General features: G+C 45.3%; 2 protein-coding genes and 1 long non-coding RNA gene across 3 annotated transcripts; 2 read left to right on the top strand and 1 right to left on the bottom strand.

Moving 5' to 3' along the window:
• The first annotated feature begins 10,208 nt into the window (after positions 1 to 10,208).
• Positions 10,209 to 16,443, top strand: LOC126047374 (ferritin light chain-like). The gene is made up of 3 exons (XM_049820936.1): positions 10,209 to 10,477; positions 12,881 to 13,027; positions 14,929 to 16,443. Exons 1-3 carry the CDS (start codon positions 10,295 to 10,297, stop codon positions 15,430 to 15,432), a joined length of 834 nt encoding a protein of 277 aa, XP_049676893.1. The 5' UTR covers positions 10,209 to 10,294; the 3' UTR covers positions 15,433 to 16,443.
• Positions 10,779 to 21,212, bottom strand: LOC126047375 (uncharacterized). Its single transcript, XR_007508560.1, has 4 exons — positions 20,947 to 21,212; positions 17,971 to 18,063; positions 12,723 to 12,946; positions 10,779 to 11,566 (listed from the first exon to the last, which is right to left on the bottom strand). It is a non-coding gene; the product is annotated as an uncharacterized LOC126047375 (long non-coding RNA).
• A 417-nt stretch (positions 21,213 to 21,629) lies between these two features.
• MYOD1 (myogenic differentiation 1) lies at positions 21,630 to 25,398 on the top strand. The gene is made up of 3 exons (XM_049820222.1): positions 21,630 to 22,363; positions 23,866 to 23,944; positions 24,569 to 25,398. Exons 1-3 carry the CDS (start codon positions 21,803 to 21,805, stop codon positions 24,823 to 24,825), a joined length of 897 nt encoding a protein of 298 aa, XP_049676179.1. The 5' UTR covers positions 21,630 to 21,802; the 3' UTR covers positions 24,826 to 25,398.
• The last annotated feature ends 935 nt before the right edge of the window (positions 25,399 to 26,333 follow it).

Genomic DNA, 26,333 nt, shown 5'->3' with positions numbered 1-26,333 from the left:
AAGCTGCCTTCTTCCCTTTGAAGGCCATGATTCCGTTAACCCAAGAAACCTGCATCCTTGTCCTGCCCCCTTCATTCTAACCCTGGGTTGCTGGTGCTTTACCTCTGACATGGGCTATCTGTGCCCCCTCCTCAAACTCTGGCTGCTACCTCTCAACATGTCTATATGCACCGACATTGTCTCCTCACCCTCCATTTCCCTGACACTGTCCCCTGTGGCTGCTTCATAACCTCAGATTATCTCTGCTTTTGTTTTCTTCCCTTGCTGCTGGCTTTGGCAGTGTGACAGCGAAGCTCAGGCTACCACTTGTAGCAGACTATTAGCCTGTACACTGTTCTGCACCTAATCTCACTTTTGCTGAGCCACTCACTGGAGCTTTAAACCAACAACTCCAAACACTGAACAACTGTGAAATACTACCAGCCCTCAAAATTTCTCACACACCGTCATGTACCTGTATCATATCTTCAACTGACAATACATGTCTGGCAGTTTAGAGATCAATCATTTGTCATGGCCCTGCTGATCTTTAGTGGTCCCTCAGCTGCATTTTGGGAACCATCATCCATCACAGTGCTGTGCAGGCTCAGTGCATGCAGACAGACAGCTACTATTTCCCATTTCCACAAGGAAATCCTAGAACAACTTTTGTCTGCTGAATGCTGGGTATAAAAATCAGGTCTCTGTGGCACACTCCCTTTTCCTTCCTTCCTGCTGATCAGCTCTTCCTCTGGGTACTTCAGGGGACCTACCCCCTCTTCTTGGCCCTAACAGTGTACATTCAAACAGCTGCTAGGGCTGGATGAAGCACCTGCTCTGGGCAACAGCAGCTGGAGTTCATTTTGGCTCCAAAGGGCCGAGGCCAAGCAGGCTGACCGCATATGCACTAATCCAGTATCATCACCAACTCCACCAACAACAGGTGCCTCTTTGAAGAGGGAGGGAAAAACTATTTGGGGAGGAATCAGAGCTTTATAAAGGACGTTATGGGCCAAGTCCTCAGCTGGTACATGCTAAGTTAAAGCATGTACTCTCCTGAAGTTATATGAGTAACACTCATATACACCAGTAAAAGATTTGGCCCACTCTCAGTGCTGCTTCTCTTCTCTTTCTGATTTTTCTAAGGACTTTTCACCTCCTCTCTCTGATCTTCCTTTAAAAAAAGAAAAGAAACCGTCCTGTCCCTTGCTTCAGATCAAACAGCTGAAAGTCACAAGCTACGTATACCAGACTTCAGCATCATCCTGTACGTAGGTAACGCAGTCTTACCATTGCCTGACAAGATCTGTCCCTCAGTCCTGCTTAAGTGCTGGAGTCCAGATCATAAGCATGCATCAATGGGAACAAGGGCGATCCCATTCTGGAACAAAACAAATCAAATCCCTTCAAGGTCCCTTAAGAGAAGTCTTTCAGCACAGGCATCATAAGAATTGCCATGCACTTGCTTGGGCCAGTGGTCCACATAGCCCAGTGAATTATTTCAATGTATGGCCATTACAAAATGACACGGGAAGAGCGCAAAAAAACCCCTGCCAGAAACAGCTATTGGCCAAATCGGCTCCAAGGAAAATTTTCTTCTTATCTCATTTTGCTAGAAGTTGGTTTATGACCCAACACACACAAATCTCTTTAAGTCCCTCTTAGTGTCTTACTGTTAAATGCTTGTATTAATGAAAGCCTGTATGTTTTTTATTTTCTAAGTCCTGCCATTCTGACCTTCAAAGGTTAGATCCACAAATCTCGTCTCACTCCTTGCAGTTACTCTTGTGCCTGTTTCTAGAGAACGTGGAAGCTCCCTGAACCCTGGGAATGGAGCTGGATTCACAAAGGTGGCACCGGAGAGCACTGCCAAAAGCACTCTGCTCACACACCACAAGTGAAAGCAGGCTTTCCAAATTCCTGTCAATGCACTATTAGTGGAAAACATAACCTTGCTACAAGCTGCTCAGGTGAATCAGTCACAGCCTTCATAACTTTGTATTCCAACATTTATTTTCCTGAACTGTACATCTTTTAATCTGTGACTTTCCGAGATTTAAACTTAAGTCACTTTCCCCTTGGGACCATGTCTCAGATGGCTTATATTAAAAAAGAAGCAAGTGGAGACAGTTGAAGGAGCAAAGCTGGTGGTGAGAATAGCACAGGCAGGAAAAATAGTCTCCAATGCATAACAGTTACTGGCATCTCACCCAGAAGTACACACAAGTGTAAACTACTATGTTGGACAAGCGTAAATTGTACTGTGTTGGCTTGCCCATTTAAATAAGTGTCCAAGAATTTCCCTTGACAAACACTGCAGTACAGGCTAGATAACGCCATTTCCTCACCAGTGAAGAGACATTCACACAACCACACAGGAACGTCCAGTGCTAGAAACATATTCTCAGCTGCTGCAGACTCACAGATTCCCTTCGACGCTTTAACCACAGTTTCAAATTTGCAAAACATCAAAGCATGTATAAACATACAAAGGCAGCAATATTGCACACTTATGCATCAGTTTTGTCCACATATATGCCTGAGGGAATGACACGGCAATCACCACTTTGCACACTTAATACTGAGCAGTATGGATACCTACATGTTACTGCCCTTCACAGCAAAAGCAGTAAAACACTCCTAGCATCTGACAGGCACAGAGCTCTTCCTAACCCTCTGAATCCTCTCTGCGGCTTGCTGTCACAGGGCAGATTTCACGCAGGCCAGCTGCACAGGATTTATTCAACCAGTTTTGGAGTATCAAAGCTAAATTTTTTGTCTTTGCCCCAGGCAGGCACTTGGTATGCAGGATTTAAATCAGAGAACAAAATGTTCTGTGAAATTTGTAGATACTCAGCACAGTAATTTCTAAATTCTAAAAAAGATAGCAACTGGAGCTCGTGGTTTAAAATCAAAAAGTAAAGCATTTCACTGCATCACTGTGAGTAATGCCACTGTGTCCTAATGACCAGAGTAACTAAGTTCCCAAGATTATCAATTAATGGTGCTGAGCGCCTTAATTGGTAGGAGACAAACACACTCTGAGTTACACCTAATAATTCCAATGAAATCAGAATAATGCTCAATTCAACAAGTGCTCTGCATAAAGACACCAAAATTGAAAACAGTTTGATCCTTGCAAATTGGCACAAAAGACACTGCCTGGGACATACTGCCACAAACAGACTACAATCTAACACCTACCATTATAAGATTTTTGTAATGTATTTAAAGCCATTGAAATGGAATTAGGCAGAAAATTATATAGAAAGAGAGACTCTAGGGAATCATGACACTTACACTATGAAGGATAATATGTAGATAGCCTAAAAGAGGTGTTTTGAGCAGAGAGCAGCAATGAAGGGTCATTTGCGACTGGAAGTAGAAGAGGAATTACTTCACTGGAATTCAGCATAGCCTTCAAGGTCTATGATGTTTGAGTGAAATTATCCACTTCTGTTTTGTCTGGTTCACCACCACTAAATCTGTACTAATACCAAATTTAAAACAAACGTTTAGCTGATGAATGTTCACATTAAAGTTTCAAATAAAGAGCCTTCTCATATTTTTTTTTTCTCAAGCAGTTTCATTTAAACTTTGAAAGGATTCTTTTTCAAACAAAAACTATGAAAAGGGTTCATTAGTTATTTTTTGGTGACTACAAAAGCTAAAACATTTAGAATCATTTCCTCTTCGCCTGCAAACATATTGCACGCCTCTTACCACATCTGTGGCTTTAATTTCTTCTCTCTCAAGCCAAGAAGCAAATGGCACCCATCAAACCATTTAACTCCCAGGAGTACCTGTACTTTAGAAGCAGGTGCTCTTGGTACTAGCAGGGACTCTATGAAGATGGATTATCAGAAGCATACAGCAGCAAGACAATAAATGCTTTCTGGATCTTCATCCCTCGCCCGTAGTTTACTTCTGCTAGCCCAAATATTCTGAGCATGTACAGAGTGCATCTGCTCATGCTCACCTCAGAGGTAGGTCTGATGCTCCTTCAAGGGCCATCTGGAGCACAGAGTGCACCTACTAAAGTTTACACTGCCTGGAAGGCATTACCTGCAGTCACTGATTTCAGATGGCATGGACTGCACAAAAAAAAGGCACTGCCTTTTTCAACATGTCAAGTCTTATTTTCTCATTTGTCCAAAAGTAAGTACAGACTCTTACCCACAGCTGTGAAAAGGAAGATAGAACAGAAAGGCAAGGTATACAAATCATGACAGACTTTAGGCAGTTTGGGATTGCACAACCCCCTTATGCAACACGTTGCCTGGGGTGCAGGACGTGTTTTCAGAAATTCCACAGAATCCCCTTAAATTTGCTCCAGTGCTGAGTTGCAGTGGCTTCAACCTGCAGTAGGTGACTGGACTTATAGTATGCCATGGACAGATTGCAAGGATGAGCCTTAAGTTTGCTGGCCTATGCTTTTTTAAATGTGACTTGAAGTAACAACTGCAAAATCTCAGGGGCAGATGAACCTTCCCAATTTATTCTAACTTACTCCTAAGCACAGCCTCTTTAGAAAAATCAAATGGGTCGTATCAGCCAGTACCACTTGAAATTAATAGTCCACTTACAGGTTAAGTGTATTTATAAGAGAAGAAACGGAGATTGAAGGGCCAATACTGCTGACGAGGCTGAAGCTTGCTCAGCCTGGCTGCCAGCCCTCTGCAGCCACCAGGCAGAGAGGCAGCGAGCACACCCAAGGGCTCCAGCTCTCCTTGCTGCCTCTCTGCCCAAGCCAAACCGCGGGCTTCCTGAGCTCTGGCAGAGGCAGGGCTCTTAAAGTCACAGATGAGCTGAGAAGCCTAGTCGGTACACCTAAACATTTTGTAAATACAAGGAGAAAAGACTAGGGGAGAACAACTCAATGTAGGTGAATTGTCAACATTTAAAACTGCATTGGAAAGAGTGATACGTGCTTAAGAGAAAATAGTGATATATGCCTCCTAGACACGAGTTAGTAGTGTCCGCAGTGCAGTTTTACCTGCAGCCCCAGCATTAAGAAGTCTACACACATGCAGACAGTCACACACACTCAAACACGGCCATATGCAGCTTGACCTGAGGTACAAGACAGCTGAAGATGTCAAACACAAACCAGGTTAAGGCAGGACATCAGTCACAGCCAAAAGTCTACCTATGCAGTTAGTTGAGATGCAGTTACATCTTCCAGGCTTGACTGCAGAGCTCACACACACAGACAGACCCCAAACCTGCTGCTGACATGGAGCTTCCTCAGGAGCCCACAAAAGGGCAGGTGAGAGCAAAGGGAGAGGATGAGGCTGCCTGAGCACTGTGGTTGTGGCAGCAGCTGGAAAGAGCCTACAGGGAGAGAGAGGAGAAGGGAGGTGTGCCTGGGGACTGGCAGGAGGTTGAGGGCAGGTGCTACGCCAGCAGGATGTGCCCTGAACACCACAGTCGCAGGGCAGCTCTGAACATCAGCCACAGTGGCCACGGAGGCTCCCTGCTGTGCTGCAGGGCACTGGGCCTCTCTGGGCCCCTGGAGCACCCTGCCAAAAAGGAGCTGAGGCTTCCTGCCTCCTCACGGCATTACCTGAAGCAAACTCTCTGCTACTGGAAGGGTCCCATGGTAAAAGGAAGCATTAATTATATGTAATCTAATTGAAACACTGCAGAGAAGAAAATAGCATGAATTAGGAAGCCATTCTATACCTGTTCTGTGACACAAGGTTAAAGATAAGCTTTGCTTGTATTTCAGAAACTCTTATGAGCTTGTCTTCTATGTTTGCTTTGGACACGGCATAGACATGCCCATGGGCTGTGGGCATATTCTGTTTGAAGAACAGATTTCAATCAGTAAAGTTTCAAAGAACTCTCTCTATATCACAATGGTTTGTATTATCCAGAGTTTGGAAAGTTCCTTAAGGAAGAACTTCATTCCAAAGGAAGAAAGACAAATGAGCCAACTTCTCAGTATCTGTGCCATGCAGACTTGTGTCAAGGAAGCCTATGGAACTGAACTGCTCAAGATAGAAGTTACATCAGAGGCAAAAGTGTCACAACTTCATGAGGCTACTGATGCAAAGTGGGAAAACTGAATGAAGGCAAAAAAGACATGGCTGTTTCCAGTACAATTGAAGAACACCCTCAAACATCTCAATTGGCTTTAAACACTGCTGTAATGGATGTTTTGCAAACACAAAAATATCAGTGAGATGAAGAAAATCTTTGACTTTCTAAAGAAAAGCAATGGAAAACTAAGCTTTGGAGTATTTGAGGTGAGTGCCAGAAAAAGGCACTTCAAAAATTACTACAGAAATCAAAATTAATCCAAGTATTTTACAAACAGGATTTAATTGTGGTACCTCATTTTAGTAAATTGAATATACATAAAATAGGTGTAGAGACAGCACTGCATTGTAATTTTCAGCACCTGTAAGCCCAAAAAATAGGCTCCTGTCTCCTCTGTTTGCTACCAACAAGATCAAGACTCTGACTTCAAAGGGACTAGGCTTTAACTTTTGCTTTTGGGAAATCCCTTCTCTTTTATCGCTAAAACATGCTGATTTCATAGCACTACAACAAACTGGACCTTTCCATTTGCTCAGTGACATACAGACAAAAAGCATTTTCCAGAATGTCCACCTTACAGCCTGGTCACAGTGCTATTGTCACACCAGGGCCATCCCATGTTTTGCTGATGACTAATTTTACTGTAAGACACTTAAAAAAAGTTATTTTTCTATGCTTACTTAAGTGGTAACCTCCCAAATTTCAGGCTGCTTTTTTAATTTTATGAGTCATACAGTGCAAAAAGGAAAAAAAACAACTCAGAAGTCTTGGTGGCTTTTCCTCCATGGAAAAAGGAAATAAAAAAGAGTAAGATCAGATAAAATACTCAAATGAAGCACCTGTTGAGAATGGAAAAGCATACAGAAAAATGGGTTAACTGACTTCAAGTCCAATACAAGCAATTCTGAATTCACAGGCATTCATATGAATCATTCTCCATTTCCTGCCAGAGAGCTTAGGTTTCACTTAATTACAAAACAAAATCATGAATGAAGAAGGGTAATTAACAAGCACACATATCGCCCATTTACTTATTTATTACTTTTTCCTCACATAGCCCTCCATTTTCATCATAGCTATTGATGGGCACTGAATGACCACATAAGAAAAAAAGTGTAGCAGCATTAGACATGCTATTTGCAAAGCACATGAAAAATCTGTCACAGCTCGAAAGAAGGTAGCAGATGGTAGCTGGATAGAAGCAACAGCCACAACTCTTGCTACCTGTGGTTAAAGAACAGTATCAACTCCAGATTACAAAGTGCAGTTTAAACAGCCTAGCTTTAAATGAGAGAGAATCAAGGCAGAAAATGGCCAGATACAACCAAATGTCTGCAAAGTAGTCTCAGCAGAAAGGATATTTTCAGATGATTGCTAAAGCCCTTTGACAGCAACAGTCCTCTCTGCTGCACTCTGCCAAAGAATAAAAAGAAAGGGGGGCTGGAGGGAGTGGGGACAGGGGTAAGAGAGCTTACTTAGCTGGAATTTTAATTGCTGTATACCATGCTGTGGTAGTTTGGCTTCCCACTCTGCCATACACTTTCAACACTCTTTAAAATTTGTTGTACCAAAATCATGCCAAATTGTAAAAATTAATAAAGACATCTTTCATCAAGGCAGGTGCCTAACATTTCACATTTAAATAATCCTAGATTATGGGAATAAACAGGGTCAATCCTGTCACCAACCCTATTTACAGATGTCACCAACCTTTTTTGCAATGACTTGCACATTAACTATCTGCTCTTGCTTTCCCTTGGTCAAGATCACTGTGTCCAACCCTCTTCGCCCCAACATCAGTTCACTGAGGAAATCTGCAAAGTACCTTCATACTTCAGGATTTAGTGGGAATAAGTATCTAACCCAGATTCACTTGTTGTATCAAAGTCATATACAGATATTGTTACCCCGAGGGGGCAATAACTTTTCTGAAGCATAGAGTTTGGGAGAGAGACGCAAGCCTTTCCTTTCAGTTTAGGCCAGGTGGGGAAAAAAGCAACCTATCTTAAAAGCAACGCTACCTGATAGCAGGCAGCTGCGCTTACTCCATGCCATGCTGAAATGTTGTAACTAAGAAACTGAACAAAGCACTTGTTCCCTAGGATACAGCATTTCTTGAAAACCAAGAATTGAGGTCACAAGTTTTTGAAACAGATGATACTTTCCTCAGTCCAGATACCACCAGCATGTGACACCACCTCATCCTATGTAGCAAGAATCCCTACATTACTTTGTAATGGAATTTTTTCCACAATGCATTTGGTTACAGTACAAATGACATATTTCTTTTAGTTCTATGAAGCGCAAAGCAAAATAAATTGAACAGTGTTCTCATAAAAAAAAAAAAAAAAAAAAGAGGTTAAAGAACATATGGAGATTAAGGAAATTTAGAGTCAGTTTTCAGATCAGCCCCACTGGTGGCCCTCAGAAATGTCTTTACGTCTTAGTTCTCCATCACTGAAATGGGATAACTTAATATTGACTTCCAAGGGACCAAAAGTCTACTAATACAGATACAAGCATCTATGAACTACTATGCGCAGAAGTTAGTCATGAATGCCCACCTAACAAAATACAACTATAAACTCTTCCACAGAGACACTAGCTAACTTCCTTTGTATTGCGATTTCACACTTCAAATTATTTGGACTTTCCACAGAAAGTAGGTCATCAAGTATTTTATTTAGATTAGGATGTCAATACATACACACATACAGACACCATATTTGCTCTTCTTCTTCTGAGGCAGTCACAGGATTATTCTGGAATAATAAAACATTAGCAACTATTTTACTGGTTAAAACAGAGACAGCTGGAACGGAGGGAGCTAAAAGGTAACTGTTAGTAGTGCATCTTCCCAGCAAAAGTCCCTAGTGCGCCAGCGAAAGAGAGGACCCTTTTTGAGAACTTCAGAACAAGGTCATATATTGTTGAACTGTCTTGTCAATTAATATATCATAACTTACGAATTTTCGTTACTTACTTTAGCCTTGCAAACATTACAGGTATGCTTTACTCACATGCAGTTTTACTCAAATGCTTAAAATAAGCATATGCTTAAATGTCGGGGGTTTTTAAAGTAAACTTAGCACACTATTTGCTGAAACTTCTAACTATAGCATGAAGAATCAGAAGAATGGGAAAATGGACAATTAGAGTGAACAAAGAGGGCTGAACAGCATACAAGATGGAGGCACTGAACAAGAAGTACATGAAGTTTCTCATGACCAATTCTCTCACATCTTCACAGGACTACTCTCAGATGATATGTGCTCTGCTCTAGATAGTCAGATCCAATAACAATTAAAATGTGCAATGGAGTAACGATTCTGCCCTTAGCATCCTGTGTTTGTGGGTGAGTGGGGTGATCTGCTAGAAAAATATTCCACAGAAAGGCACGTAACATTAAGCTTACTAAACAGAAAGTCAGCGAACAGAAAATTATGAAATTTGAAGGGTGCTGAGATTACTCATATTTCCACTCCACTGGCTTGAATGTATTAAAGGTAAATAAATGCTCAGGCAGTAACAAGCAGAGCTCCATCCACACGGTAAAGCAGCTGAGAAAGTCAGAAACCTGTATTTTGAGGTTACTGTACAAACCGAGGATTATTAGTTACTAAAACACTGAAGATGGTTTAATCTGCCTGGATAGGACTGGTTCAGCACAAACATCTTTAGCGCTAAATCAAAAAAGATAAAGAATTTACCCTGTAGCCAAGACACATTTAGATACACTGCTAAGTTCCCTGGATTTTTTCCACAGATCGCTCCCTCCCCACGACTGCATCTGACTGCGAGCGACCACCACCTACTCCGGCCTCGACTGCCGCGCTGCGCTTCTGCCCGCTATGTAAAGGAGGTGTTCACGCGTGGACGACCCTGGCGACCGCGCCTCAAACGAGCTGTAGAAACGCCGAGTCACCCCTCGCCCCTTCCCGCCCCGGCAGCCGACGCCCGGCAGACGGGACCTGCGCTGGGGCCGAGGTGCCGCACCGCTTCGCGGGTTGCCGTGGGCCGCCCCGGCACCTGCGCGGCGAGGCTCCCGCCGCGCCTGCCCACGGGCGCGCACGAAATGGCGGCCCCCGCCCTCCCCCGGCGAGGGCGGGCGGCCCCACGCGCCTCCCGTCGGCGCGGTCCGGGAGGGAGGCGGGGAGGGGGGCGGCCCGCCGCCGCCGCCGCCGCCGCCGCCGTCGTGCGCGGCAAGGTGTGTCCCAGGTGCCCGGGCTATATCAGGCGGCGCGGCGCGGCGGGGCGGTGCGGCTGCCCCATGGCGGCGCCCGCCACGGCCGAGCCGCGCTCCAAGCGGCCCCGCGTCACGCTGCCCGCCTGCCCGGCGCACCGCCCGCTGCCCGGCAGCCGCGTGAGGCAGAGCTTCCCGCCCGCCGTGGAGGAAGGCCTCTGCGGTGTCACCAGCGCCCTGCTGGAGCTCGCCTACTGCCTGCAGGCGCTGGTAAGGCGGCGGGCCGGAGCCGGGGCCGGGGCCGGGCGGGGAGGTCCCGGGAGGCGGCCGCGGGCGCAGCGTGGGGTCCCCCCTCGCCCTGCCCGGGCGGGCGCCGGGCGGGGTGGGTAAGGAGGTCCCCGCCGGCGCTGTCGGGGGCTCGGGGGGGGGGGGTTTCGAAGTCGGGCAGGGATGAAGAGCGGTGCCTGGCCCGTTACTTGACCCAGCGGAATCTGGGGGCTGTCTTGGCGCCCAGGCCCTGCAGCGCAGCGGAGCTCCAGTCGGAGCCGCCAGCCGGCTCCGGGTCCGCGCTGCTGCCTGTGCACTTACCCGGGGTGGCCGCTGACACGGCTAGAAAAACGCCGAAGGTCTGGAACAAGCGGCTGATGAATCGTGTGTTTGGGGTAATTCGCGTGGAGAGTTGTGCCTGCAGAAAGAGGGACAGAAACAGGGAACGCCAGCAGCTTTGGAGTATGACTCTTGGGTGCTTTTTTACCAAACTTTGTATGTAAAATAGGTGTGTGTGGTTAACTGGCGAAGTCACAGTTTGTGATTGCTGCCATCAGCTCCCTTGCTCCACAGGCAGGAATGTTGGACATGAATTTAAAAAGTTATCTCTGATACTGTGTAACATGCATGCCAAAATTGTGACTGGCTACATGTCAAATATTAAGGCAACATCTATCTTCATAAAGCCATTAAAATCAAAACCCAAAATGATCAATGCCATCCCTTCTGGTGCCAAGCATGCACTGAGAAGCAACACAAGCTATATTCGCTATATCCCCAAGATCCTTTGAGCAAGCTTGGTGTCAAGTATTAGTCCCCAAAAAATTTAAGTATGCAGTAAAACCTCTACGAGTTAAGCATGTGGATTAAAATAATACTAGTGATTGACAGCTGGATGGGATGAAGAAAGTTCAGTTAGAAATTGACTGTGGACAAATCAAACCGAAAAATGCAAACATCTTAAATAGTTAATGATTGACATAATAGATTTACCTTAACAGTTAGGCAGGTGTGGTAACTTGTGCTCTACCTGAAGTCATGCAGCACACTTGCACCGAGGAACTGGTTATAAAACATTGAATCTTGACTCTTCTGTCAACAGAAACATGAATGAATGACTTTGGGGGGAAAAGATTATGCAGATATTGTAATGAATGTTCTTAATAAAACATTCCAGTATGTACTTTCTCTTGAATAGTTTATGGTCTCACATGTGTATGTGTGTCACAGATTTGGGGTATCACAGATGACCATAAAAATGTAAGAAAAACAAACTTGTATTGTGTTTGTAACTTTTCTGCATTTTTTCTAAATGGAGCAACATAGAGGAAACACAAGTATTTCATATTTAAGCAGGGTAATAGATGAAACTGGGGAAGACAATAAGAATCAGAAAAACTTATGAAATGCACGTACTTGTTCCTTGCCCCTCCTAGGCAGGCCACAAGCCAACAGCTTGACATGCAGCACTCCAACCCAGAGTACATCCAAGAGACAAAAGCTGTGCTGTATTGCATATGCATGTTTAAGGAACCAGCAGGTCAAGATACTGTAGGTCCCTCAGTTTGGTTCCTGGCATATTCCTGGTGCTGCCTCTCATTCTCCACATCAGAGCTGTGCAGAGCCAATGCTGAAACTAGTATAACCTGGTGGCTCTCCTTTGCTACCTGTCTCCAATACGTTCTCTTTATAGGACAGCAATACCATGGATAAAATTATTCTAATGTAAGAGCTGATAGATCTATTAGCATAGCTAAATATTGCAGTGGTTAAAGTTGTTACTTTCCCATACAGAATAGAACAAGGCCTGCAGTGGGTTTAGGGTTGTAATAACTCTTAAGTATTCCTAGGCATATAATATTAAAGGTGTATACAGTATCATTCATTAGCAGTATTTATTTTGGAATAACATTATCCATAATGAAGCTGATAAACAGATACAAAGTTGTGCTTGTTCTCTTTTCAGTATTTGCCTCATCTTTCTCATACCTTTGAAAGCTAACTTTTCACTGGAATGCTGACCTGAAGGGATAAATCTTGTGTTCCCTGTGCTGAGACTATGTTTAAAAAAACTCACATAAAACACAACAACAGAAAAATGCACACACACATAAATAAAATATTCTGAGGATCTCTGGCTGCTCCTGAGAGGGAACATCAGTACTACAGTTACGTGTCCAGTATTAAAGGACAGAAGGAGTTCTAGCAGAAGTATAGAGATTTTTAATTTAAGACCATAACTACTTACTTCATTTATTGCAGAAATGTGGATTAAGATCTTCAAAGTGTTTGTGCTGGTAGAACAACTTCTATTGGAAGGGTCTCCTGAGTTCTGATAAAGCCATGTTCTGCTGCAAGTGAGTCCTGTCTCCAACAAATCTTAACATTCATGTTTTGTGTGCTTAGGGTGAATATTTTGATCAGTCGCATGTGGCTCTACCAAATGTTTCAAAGTTCTTCTTGCATCAAGCTCTGGAAGAGAGAAAAGCCGCAGAGGCTTTGATGAAGTATCAGCAAGAAAGAGGCGGCCATTACTGTTCTAAAACCATCCAGGTACGTAGTAGACAACAAGTTTTCAAGCAGTTGCAATCCCCAGTAATTACTCGTAACTTCTTGCATTATATTGTTGGTACTTCAGATCTCTGCATTCATCCGCTGTTAGATTTCCAGATACAATTTCTCTGTCTTATTAGCGTACATGGCTTTGTTCTTGACTGTGATGCCTAGAAACTGTCAGACATACAGTCCTAACTCTACGTGGTTGCTTTGGAGCCCAAAAGAATATGAACAATGGCCCCCTTTTTCTTTCACTCAGCTGCAGACTGCTGTTTCTAGTGTGCTGTAATGGATTATAAGACTCTTTAAACTGTGCTGAAACCTCCCACTTGTCTCCTTCACATTGAAACGAAATAGAAGTCTGGGAGCCATTAGCACCTAAGAAAGGTGGTAAGGAAGGAGGCAGAAGAAACATCCAGCTTGGGGTAGTAGTTGACTTGTTGGAGCACAGCTCAAGATAGAATTTGAACTAGAGATCTGACTCAGGCTTGCACAGGTACAAAGGAGTAACTCAAAGTTATCAGCAACCACCCCCCCCCACCCCCCATTTGTTAAAGACCAAGGGGCTGATTCTTCTCTGCCAAACTAGTATTCTGTAAATAGTTAATACAGAATGCTCTTCTTTGGCCTATCATAGCAGTTGTTAAGCTGTGGAAAGTAAAAATAGAAAGTTTTTCAAGATGGCCTTTTTAAATATTCAGTTTGAATCAGGGAAGACCTTATGGCAGACTTGCAGTACTTAAAGGGGGCCTACAGGAAAGATGGTGAGGAACTCTTTAACAGGGAGTCTAGTGATAGGATGAAGGGTAATGTTTTTAAACTGAAAGACAGTAGATGTAGATTAGGTATTAGGAAGAAATTCTTTACTGTGAGGGTGGTGAGACACTGGAACAGGTTGCCTAGAGAGGCTGTGATTGCCTGTCCTGGTTTCAGCTGGGATAGAGTTAATTGTCTTCCTAGTAGCTGGTACAGTGCTATGTTTTGAGTTCAGTATGCGAAGAATGTTGATAACACACTGATGTTTTCAGTTGTTTCTCAGTAATGTTTAGTCTAAAGTAAAGGATTTTTCAGCTTCTCAAGCCCAGCCAGCAAGAAAGCTGGAGGGGCACAAGAAGTTGGCACAGGACACAGCCAGGGCACCTGACCCAAACTGGCCAACGGGGTATTCCATACCGTGTGACACCACATCTAGTATAGGAACTGGGGGGAGTGGGGGCGGGGGATTGCCACTCGGGGACTAACTGGGTGTCCATCTGCGGGTGGTGAGCAATTGCACTGTGCATCATTTGTACATTCCGATCCTTTTATTATTACTGTTGTCATTTATTAGTGTTATCATTATTAGTTTCTTCTTTTCTATTAAACTGTTCTTATCTCAACCCATGGGTTTTACTTCTTCTCCTGATTTTCTCCCCCATCCCACTGGGGGGGCAGTGAGTGAACGGCTGCGTGGTGCTTAGTTGCTGGCTGTGGTTAAACCATGACATTGCCCCATCCCTGGCAGTGTTCAAGGCCAGGCTGGATGGGGCTTTGAGCAACCTGGTCTAGTGGAAGGGGTCCCTGCCTGTGGCAGGGGGGTTGGAACCAGATGATCTTTAAGGTCTCTTCCAACCCAAACCATTCTATGATTCTATGATAGGGTTTCCTGGTGTGAGAATGCTCCTCAGGCATAGCTGCTGCTATCTAAATATGTGTTCCTTGAAAAAGTGCTTGAGTTCTGCCACTTCTGTATGTTTACAGCCATCCAACTTGGCAAAAAACAAATGCTCCAAACTAGGAGTTGTTGCAAAATCCTAGCATACCTTATTTAGAGCACCAGGTAAGTTGCAGCAAACCATCAATGACACCGTAAGATGAGCTGTTCTTCTGAATAAATGTAATTCTGTCTTTATTTTTAGAAACCAAACTGTGAGTATGCAGTCGGTCTGATGAAAGCCCTGGAAGTAGCAATGGTACAGTGGAAAACGATGATACGATATTTTGAAGAGCTTTATGCCCTGAGTATTGAAAATGCAGACCCTCATAGTGCAAGCACTATCAAGAAACAATTTATTGGGCCCAAAATCCGGAAGATCAAGCTGATGGGAGATCTGCTGACCAATGCTCGCAGGCTTGACTGTTCCCAAGACGGCAGAAATAGTCTTGGGGATTACTTTATGGACCGGTTGCAGAAAGAGTTCAGAACAGGCATAGAGCCAGAGTCTAGTCAGCACTGTAGCCCCTGCCCACCTCTCCAGCAGTGTACGGGAGCTGCAGAGGGTCTGAAGCGACCCCAGAGAGAATCTTCCCAGCACAGAAATGGCATAGGGCCAATATATGCAACCATACACTGTACTACCATGCTGCCACAGTGTAATGATGGGACAGGAGCAAAAGTGAAGCAGGGCAGGGAGGGCCTTTAATGCTGTGGCTGTTGCAGCTACAGAGCAGCTCCTAAGGCAGACCTGTACGGAGGCTGGACTTGAGACCAGAACTCAGGAGACATGATGCTGTATCGCTCCTCCTGCTTTACACCCTGTCCCCTTGTCCTCTGTTGAGTCACAGCTCAAAATCAGCCTATACCATTATTTTATTTTAGCAACCAAGGTTGCTAGTTGCCTAGATTGTCGGCATTAGTCACACTTTTATCTATGCAATTCTTCCTAGAAGCCAAAAGCTTTTAAGCCTCTTTTCTGTCTTAAATAATTAATAGGATTAGTTAGTGCAAATTATTTTTAACAGTATATATACATTTTATTAAAAAAAATAATGAAACTTTAGTACAAGGAGACTTCTATGTGGCAGAAAATCCAATGATTTAGTTTTATATTAGTAAATATTTCATATTACTAACAGATATTTTACATTACTAACTATACTAAAATAATGAACTTTTTAAAAAGACTTGTTTTAAAACAAAGTTTTCTTGTCTTATTTCTATCATAGTAGCAATTTAAATAAATAAGTCTAATTCATTTACTTGTTACCCAGCTATTTCTAGTGGTATACTTCTCCAGGATGAAGGATGCAAACATTTCCTCAGCTGTGGGAATAAGACAATGTGCTGGTTTTCTCCACAGTTATTTGCTCATCCTCCAAAAGCAGATGAGAGATAAATTAGGGGTTCTCATTAGATGTGATCTTTACAGGTTCTAGTGTGTACTTTGCAAGTGTCACTGAAGACACTAGCTTTAGGGCTCTGTCCAGACTGAATGTAGGATGGTTCCTTTAATTACCATACAGACCCCTATTTCAGCTAGCTAAATTATGGTATTACTATGGTACTACTGCTATTTCTTTTATTCCCTATCTTGGTCCTCAGTAGAGGAATAAGATCCTAGTGAAAATGCAGCATGCTTAACCAAATTTCATCATAGAGAGAGGCCACTCATTAGTTTTGCATTTCAGTTAGGGCAGTGTTTAACTTTGGCGGGGGGGGGGGGGGGGGGGGGGTGGGGGGTGGGGGGGGGGGGGGGGGCTATTAGCACCACCACACCTAAGGCCTTTACTTTAGCTAGCTTGGTTAAAGTTCAGAGGTGTCCAAATTCCTTCCATTCATCTCCTACAGGAGTGCTTCTTTTTCTGTACACTAGCTACCAAGGTCACTTAAGAAGAGCAACTGGCTAGATCAGCTGCCTGCAGCTAGGTTTTTCTGTCATTATATACAACATCTTTTACGCAATTGGGGTTTGCTTCATTGAAAGATTGTCTCATACTTTTATGTAATACTGTAAGTGATACTCCTATTAGGCTTGAAAATAAATTCAGTTCAATGTTCAAAATGGCACTTTGCAGCTACATTGTATTCCTCCATTTACCACATAGGCCTGCTAGTATTTTTCTCCAAGAGATTTTGCGTATGTATACAGAACTGCACCAGTACTTCTCTACTACTAAGGAAGTTGCACAAGATGGAAGAGTAGACCACAGAATGAAAATAAATGTCAGAAAACTGCATGAAGAACACTGCACAATGAAACATTTTCAGTAAACTTTTATACACAGCTGCAGTTAAGTAGCCACTTCTGCAGAACTGCATTAGCCCACCTACTTTCTGTTGGTGTTGTAACACAGGTCAGACAATTACAATGCAGATGCTTTCCCAGTCTTTCTGTTAATGTGATTCAACCTTGGGGGGAGCAGGGGGAGATCACTTTAAAACAGTCCCTGTGGCACACTGCGCAGTGTGCCACAAAAAAATGGCTTGAAGCACTTTTAGCAACATGCTAGATTTGCTTGTGTTGAGATGGCTGCTCTCTAATACAGTAGTAGTTTTAAGAAATTTCCATCTGGGCTAGATTCCATCACCCATCCTCATGCTGAGCGTACCTTATTCAACTATTAGTTCCACCGACTGCAACTCAACATGAGTAAGACCAATGGAACCCATCCCTCTCAGTATTAAAATACAGAGTATGAACAGAGCAAAGCTACTGACTGAATTATAAACTAGTGCCATATAAAACCACTTCAAATACTACTGGTAATGTTTGACCTACTTCTACAACAGTCTTCTTTAAGAGTTGGTGACCTTTTGTGTAGCCTCTTCCATGGTTTCCAGGACTTAAGACTGTCCTTTACCTTGAATTCCAACATAACAAAGAGCCCAACATTTAGATTTTTCAAAGCAAGAGTTACTTGCCTCTCCTTTTTCCCTGAAATACTGCCATGTCTGTTTCTCAGAGACTCTTCTCATATTCATCTTTCTAGCCAAATGTATCCACACATTCTCAGATTTTAGGTCTTTCTCTCTTTTCCAAAACACTTTCTGGGCCCTCTGCCTGAAGAGACAATTCTGTTAATTTTAGATAAACTGACAATCAGCTATTTTCACAGTCTCTATCCTCTGAAAAACAGAAATCAAATCTGTTACTGTAGATAACAAGCTCTTCTTGTCCACATGCTGCTGCTTCTGAGAGAACACATATGCTTGTGAATATCTCAAACTTTGTTAACAATACCTGTCTATTGTGTATAGGATGAGTCTGTCCATGCTTCTCAGCACAGGAAGTACAATCTGCCTCCACCTTCCCAGCTTCCTTTTCAATCACACCCTAAAAAAAGGAGATGAAGGATGAATGGAACAACACTTACAGAAACTACAAATTTTCTTCCTCTGCTGAATGCTTGTTCATACACACACTTCTAAAGCAATGCCCAACCATCCAAACACACAATCTGGGGCAGCTCAGAATAACTATAGCAGCACCAGTACCCTAAATATAGCATCCAAACTGAAAGCTCTGGAGAGACCTAATCTTTACTGAAATTATGAGTTACAGCCACAGAGGCTTCCAAACAGGTATTAACAATGGCATACTTCTAAATGCTTGCCATAATCACCACCTATGGCTGCACAGAAAGGGCCCTTACTGCTGCCTACTCTCAGAGTTAGGAATTCACTTAAAGTTTCTAGGTGAAGATCATGCTTGTCCTTCACCCTCTCCACTATGGCCACACAAAAATTGAGAAGAGCACCTCAGGATTTGTTCTTTGCCAAGGACTTCTTTTCAGGTCCCACCATACAAGGCAACATCTTTCTGGACAAACCCACCTTTGGAAATAATAGTGTAAAGTGAATGTTAGTTCTGGTGGCAGCAGCAGGGAAGAAGTCCTCAAGGGCACCTTCATTGGAAGATCACTCCAAGCAGAATTCACTGTCTGGTCACAGCCTTCTCCTGACTTTTTCACTTAGGTGAATTCATGCACTTAAGCACATTCATGGGCAATTACTGGCAGTCTCTTTGTATTGCTTGACCAAGGCCCACCATAACCACTATATGCGCAAGTCCCAGAGGGCCTTTTCCTGGGGTCAAATATAACCTAGAAACACACAGTGGCAGAATACACTACAACACTGGCTAAATACTAGGTAAAATTACCTTTTCCACAAATGATCTGGAGAGAGTTTAAGTGTCTTGAGTGGATCACACAGCCAGCACCAAGCCTTGATATCCCAATTTACATGTTCAGTTGTTAAAACATACAACTATTTTTTCATTTATACTTATTATGCATTATTGTATACCTAGCACTATTTTGAATAGAAATAATTTTTACTTTTTTAACTGTTCAGTAAAGATTTAAAAAAAAAATAATTCTGTTCATTCCTTCTGGATCAAAGAACCTCTGTGATAACAGTGAAGTGTTTCCACAAGCTTGCTACTCTGCCTCTCAGAAACAGCTGAGAGATACTCTTCTAAATGTATCAGGGTGGTCAATAGCTGATCTCCTTGGGACATATCACTTTTCAGCATTGGATACAGTGAAAGAATGAACGTGTACAGAGTCTAAAACATATACTTATTTCTTTAAATAAAAATTTTCTCTTTCATGGATACTGACAGAATGTGACTAACAGTGCTTATCTTTGTAGTCAAAGACATTAAAGTAGGTAGAAAATGGCGACTGCGGACTAGGAATTTTTGCAAAAACCAAATCATATAACGACAAAAGAAGCCACCATCACAATAGCCCCTCTGAGAAGTCATAGGCACAGGGACTGGGGACTAGATCAGTGATGGATGTTTTTTACCTTTTCAGATTCTCTCAGTCTTTGCCCCAGTGAAGACAGAGCTTTGCCTCTGGTTTTGAATGAGTTGAAATTTCACCAGCATTTATAACTGCAGAATGGAGATTAATTTCAGCTCATGGTACATTAAAAATACCCATAACTATTTTAACCACGAAGTCAATGAAATCACACAGCTGAATTGCTGAAGTGCTTCCGTATTGGAACAAGAACCAAATTTCTCATCTCAAATGATATTCCAAAACCAGAGTAAAAACTCTGGCACCCTTGAGAGACGTTACCAAAAATCACCCCATTTCTCCAAGGTCCAAACTCTGCCACTGCTAGTTACCTGAAATAACAAAGTCTTGGTGCACCACCAATCCAGTTGCAGTGCAACTAATGTGCAGCAAAATGCTACTTCACCGGGTGAAATCAATCACTTCAAAGACTTCAGAATAAAGGTAAACAGAGGCTTAAGTTGAAAGAGGAACCTGAAATGCAAATTTATACATTGTAGCTCATGTGAAAAGAGTAATTCGCTGAAGTGATGGCTGAACTGGGCCTCGGCTCTCCTCCAGTACCTCATTATTAAACCATTACTGCGTTGCTTTATTGGAGGAATCACATACTTCCTGTCATAAATACGGTTGCAACTTGCTCAGGCACTAGGCTGGGTGTCTCAGCCACTCCAGACCTCACCCTCCCACACAACTTTTTGCTCTGAGGTCAAATAGTTTCAATAACTGCACTTGAGTCTTGCAGGGCGTTTTCCATCCTCGGTATGTATCTCTGAACTGTACCTGGGTCAGACGTGGGCAGGGACACCCTGATTCCCAAGAAAAAGGCTAACACACTTCAGCGGGCCCCAGACGCATCCGCTTTTTCTGCTGGGAATTTTTTTTCCCCAGGTGAGAGCAGAGCGCCTGGGCTCCAGAGTAACGTCTCTCCTGGACAGGCCCGCTCCCTCCTCTCCTCCCCTCCCTCCCCTCCCTGTCCCGGAGACCCGGCGGCCCATCACCCTCCTGGGAGAGTCGTGGCCCTAATTCCTGCCCCAGCCCACAGCCCCCGCTCACGGCGCGGAGGTGACGGAGGGAACCCCCGGCCCAGGGCGGCCTAGGGCGGCGGGCCGCTACCCCCCCCTAGAGGCGGCCATGTCACGCCGCCGCCTCCCGCCGAGCGCAGCGCCACCAGGCGGCCGCCATTTTGAGCGCGGCCGCCCCGCTGGCTCCCCCCCGGCCACGACCTTTTCCGTCGTGCCTCTCCGCCCGCGCCCGCTGCCCTCGCGGGGCGGGGGCGGGCACGGCCCCGGCCCTCCGCGGCGGCCCTCCGCGGCGGCCCCCCCCCCCCCGGCCCCGGCGCCTCGCCGCCGCCCTGAGGTGCCGCCCGCACCGTCCGCCCTCGCGAACGCCCCCGCGGTAGTTACCCTGTGGCCGCAGAGCCGCACGGCCGCGGCCGGCGCGGAGAAACCCGTCCCGCGGCTGGGGGTTTCTTCCCTGGGAGAAACCGGCGGAGCCGCTGCCGCAGCCCTGCCCCGAGGTGCGCGCCGCCGCCGGCCACCGGCCGGGACGCGCGGGGGAAGGCGCTGCAACGCGGCCCCGCCGGGGCGTGCGGGAGAAGCGGGGAGCACCGCTGTCCCCCGGGGCAAGCGCTCGGCGGCTGCCGGCACCTTCGGGCATCGGGGAGCCTTGCTTCCCCTGACTGGCTGGGCAGGGCGGGCTGCTTAAAGCGGGGGGAAGAAAAAAAAAAAAAAAAAAAAAAAAAAGGCCCAAAAAAAAAAAAAAAAAGCGGAGAGGGGGCGAAAAAGGACAACCGTGCAGCCGAGCGCCGGCAGCGGCTGGCGTTAGCTCTGCAACAGCCCGAGCGCCAGCAACACCGCCCCGACGGCGCCCCGCGTCCCCAGGACACCGCGCTCCGCCGCCCCCACGCCCCCCCCCCCCCCCCGCGCTGCTCCGGGGGCTCCGGCGGCCGCGGCCCCCGCCCCGCCGCGCCGCGCCGCGCCCCGCCCCGCCCCGTCCCGTCCCGACCCGACCCGCCGCGCCGGGGGGGCTCCGGCATAAATACGGCCTCGAGTGGCGCTCCCGGACCGGCGCGGCTGGGGAGGGGGTCGGCGGCAGCAGCAGCCAGCGCCGGTGGCCTCGCCTGGGAGAGGGTGTGAGGGCCTCCGCTCCGCGCACCCGCCCGGACGGTGGCTGCCGCTGAAGAGCCCGATCGAAGCCCCCTCTCTTCTGATCCCCTCCCTCACCCTCTCTGGCCCAGCCACCGTCTCCTCCGCCGCCCCCATGGACTTACTGGGCCCCATGGAGATGACGGAGGGCTCCCTCTGCTCCTTCGCGGCCGCCGATGACTTCTACGACGACCCGTGCTTCAACACGTCGGACATGCACTTCTTCGAGGACCTGGACCCCCGTCTGGTGCACGTGGGGGGCCTGCTGAAGCCCGAGGAGCACCCGCACCACCACGGGCACCACCACGGGCACCCGCACGAGGAGGAGCACGTCCGAGCGCCGAGCGGGCACCACCAGGCTGGCCGCTGCCTGCTGTGGGCCTGCAAGGCTTGCAAGAGGAAGACCACCAACGCCGACCGCCGTAAGGCTGCCACCATGAGGGAGCGGCGGCGGCTCAGCAAGGTCAACGAAGCCTTTGAGACCCTCAAGCGCTGCACCTCCACCAACCCCAACCAGCGCCTGCCCAAGGTGGAGATCCTGCGCAACGCCATCCGCTACATCGAGAGCCTGCAGGCGCTGCTGCGGGAGCAGGAGGACGCTTACTACCCGGTGCTGGAGCACTACAGCGGGGAATCAGATGCCTCTAGCCCTCGCTCCAACTGCTCCGATGGCATGGTGAGTGCCCCAGGGAGGACACCCTGCCACCGAGGTGCCCCAGACGCTGTTGGTCCAAACCTGCGCAGGGCGAGTCACCTCCTGCTTTTCCTATAGCAGCTGCCTTCCGTACCTCCCCAGGCAGAAGACAAAGCCCCTTCTCGTGCCTTGAGCTCCAGCAGCAAAGGGAGGTGGGGTCCCCACATGCCAGGATCTCTGGGAAAGAAGAAAAATCTTTTCCGCACTTTTTTCCCTGGGATGTGAAGTCAGGCAGGTCCCCCTGTGTCCTGGGGGAGCCAGGGGAGAGCTGCTGGGGGAGCACTTTGGGAAGCTGCCTGTGATGGGTGCCTGGGGGCATGGTGAGGTCTGAGCCCTGCCTGTGCTCCCGTAGTTCCTGGGGCATCTCTGTTTCCATCTTCTGCTGTATCATTTCCTTCGAATCCTCTAGGGACAGCAGAGAGGAAGGTCCCCCTTGGTCATGGTAGTTACAGGGGAACTGGTAAGAGTCTGGGTCTTGTTTTCTGCGGTTCCTCATGATAACAGGAGAAGGGTCTAAGCAAGAGGAGTTGTTTTTCTTGAGCCTTAAGAAAAAGGTTCTCTATTTCTCCTCACACTTCATCCCCTCCATAGGCAATTACCAGCAATAGGAAGGAGACCCCAAGCTTTCAGTCTTGTTTTTATGTTATGGGGAGTGGAGAAGAAGGGTGGGTGCCAGAGAGGGCGTCTCACCACTGCATCTTTTCACTGGGGCTATAGGCTTGGACTCTGGTCTGGCTCTGGGGTGGTGAGATGTGGTGACTAGAGCGCAGGACAGCTGTCTGGGATTGGATATCGGCAGCACTTTAAGACCTGAGATTTTTTTCTGTGCTGTTGGTGGGGATAATCATTACTGAGTTGAACATCTGCAATTATGAGATAGTTGGCAGATTGGAGAGCAGATTTACACAAATTATCCCTCCTCAAAATACAGCCTTTTCCTTCTGTCAGAAAGAATAATTTCATTGTGGATTAAAGTATTGGAAACAAATATATTGGTCAATGTTTTGGGGATTTTTCTCTACAAAATGGAAATGGGAAGAGAAACTAAAGGAAATAACAAGGGACAAAGGTAGACTGGAGGCTTTTTAAGAGGAACTCAGTTTGGAAAAACCTTCAAAAATTAAACCAAAAAAAGACTCATTACCCTTTTGGTCTCCTTGTTGTAAATTGAAGATATGTGTAGGACAGTATCTGATCAGAATGCTGGAAAACCTCATCTCATTTGTAAGCTACAGCATTCGATACAACAACAATGGTAATTTTCCCTTGGAACAGCTGTGCCACATAAAATATTCTGAGGTGAATCCCCTTCTAGCCAAGTTAAGTTCTGCCTCATTCAAAGAAACTACAATTTGCTGGCATTTCAGCCAGGACTGGAATGATGGCACACTCTAGGGACTGAAATAAGAAATTGGATGGTTACTGGGATTTCAGTAAATGCTGTCCCCAACCAGTGACCTCACTCAGATTGCTCTCCTTTCCAGATGGAGTACAGCGGGCCTCCTTGCAGCTCTCGCAGGAGAAACAGCTATGACAGCAGCTACTACACAGAATCACCAAATGGTGAGTATGTGCCGTAACAGCCATGTGAAACATGGAGACTGAGGCAGTCAGTGCAGCAAACTTCCCCGTGCTGTCTCTGTCCCCAGTTGTTCCGCTGACCCCAGCTGGGCTGAAAGAGGAACCTGCCTTTTCAGCCAGCGAGCTGTTGATGCTAGTAGAAGCATTGGATTTCCTCTAGATGTATTTGCAAATAGGGGGATCTATTAGAGCTGCATTTCCTATTTTGCAAATATAACATCTGGATAAAAAATATATCCCTCTCTTCAACTAATTTTCAGTGTTTAACCATGTTTTGCATGAAGACTTCTATCTATCATTGATCCAAAATGGAGAAATTGTCAATTGATTTCAAACCTTCCCTTCCCTTTCTATGGACTGAAGTGAAGCCCTGGATCCACCCTGCCCCAAAAGTAGCATACTTTGGTTGCATGTCTCTTTCATTTTGAAAATTACAATCTGTTTCCTGATAATTGGCATCCTTCACCAATATTCAGTTCCTCTGAATCTTTACATGCTCACAGATGCATACTGTCAGGCACTCACTGGTGTTTTATGAAAGAACTACATCCTACTGACGTTAAGTACCCATTGGATAAACTGAGCACCTTTTTGTCTGTTTTTTAGATCCAAAGCATGGGAAGAGTTCTGTTGTTTCCAGCCTTGATTGCCTCTCAAGCATTGTAGAGAGGATTTCCACAGATAACTCCACATGTTCTATACTGCCTCCAGTGGAAACTGTTGCTGAAGGGAGTCCCTGTTCCCCCCCAGAAGGAGCGAGTCTGAATGACAGCGGAGCCCAAATTCCTTCCCCCACCAACTGCACCCCACTTCCCCAGGATAACAGCAGCAGCAGCAGCAACCCTATCTACCAAGTGCTATAAAGGCAGGTCCAGCTGGACTGCACTGAAAACAAATTGCTCTGTTCAGCCACGCTCCAAGACCTGCCTTCTAAGACTAAAAAGACTTCTCAAGACTTGTTCCAGTTTTAAAATATCACTGAAAATTCCTTCAAATATATAACTTTTCAAACCTGTATTACTTCAAAATACACCTAGTTATTTATTGGTTGTTACGCTAAAGTTATTTAATATGTCTAGGGATAAAATTGTATACCATGAAATGGCCAATGTTTAATCTCAGCTTTGGGGAATAGGAACCTGGCTCCTGAATGCAGAGGAGAATAGAAATCTACAACAGTGGTGTGGCATGACAGATCCTTCCTATTACTCCTGTTCTGGCCAAAATAAGGTTGTGGACCATTTTTTATAAAACTTTTTGTATAACTGTAAATAAGAGTTGCTTTGCAAAAAAAGGAAAAAAAGACGAAAAGAAAGAAAAAAAAGAAACATAAGCAAAAAATTAAACACAAAACAAAAAGGGGGAAAAAATTAAAAAATATTTAATATTGCTTGGTTTGTTGTGTCAAACTTTTAACTTTATATATTTATACAATGTGGTTGCCAAGAATGTTTTCAACAGTATTCTAAATAAAGACCCTTATTTATAAAATCTGTGGTGTTATCTTGACTTTCATTAGGGCTTCTAGAATTACTAGTGCATTTAGGAGTGGTATTGAGATTGCTGCCTTGGCAGGAAGAAGATGCAGGCTCTGATTCAGCAAAGAAATCAAGAACATGCTTCAGTTGCACTACTTTCAACTACTTTGCATAAATATATTGCTGAAAAGGGTTCTACTTGCTTCATATTGTATCTTGCTGATTTCTAAACCAAGTCTTGTACATCAGAGGTCATTATTAAAAAGATCTGTAAGGTAAATAAGCATGTTTCTCTTCCTTCCCCCAAAGTTTACAATTACATTATAGGACTTGATCTTACAAAGATGTGTTAGAACTAGGATTCACAATAAATTAGACTCTCCAAATTCCAGTGCAGCTATCATAACTTAAAGTTATACAACAGTATCTCACAAGACCAGGTACTACATTCTTGGACAAATGTTCGGATTTTTCACTCAAGGTCTAATTTTCAAGTGTTTGTACCACGTTCATATATTCTTAGGTGCTAGAAAATAATTGCAAAGGATTTTTTGTCATAAAGTTCAGGTATAGATCACAGTTTTCCTCAAATTTAGGTTGGAATTTAGGCCAAAGATAGGCAGTTTTAATTTGGATTTGAACTTTACACCATCTCTGGCAGCACTACTCCAGGGATTTACTTCTTGTTTAGAGCCTCTCTAAAAATAACCAGTGGGCTATGTTTCATTCAGTGTATATGTGTAACCTTGCAAGCTTGCCACGAAACTGAAAAATGTTAAGCCCTGAGCAGGTTGTCATTGGTAAGTAACCATGAGGGCATTTCTGTACATTTGGACAAGAATAACCAGCAGCTACAGCCAATATGAAACAACCCATTTCTTGTCATATGACTG

This window comes from Accipiter gentilis, chromosome 17, assembly GCF_929443795.1.
Source record: "Accipiter gentilis chromosome 17, bAccGen1.1, whole genome shotgun sequence".
Taxonomy (NCBI): Eukaryota; Metazoa; Chordata; class Aves; order Accipitriformes; family Accipitridae; genus Astur; species Astur gentilis.
Note: the sequence above shows the minus strand (reverse complement) of the source record. Positions and strands in the feature narration are given on the sequence as shown.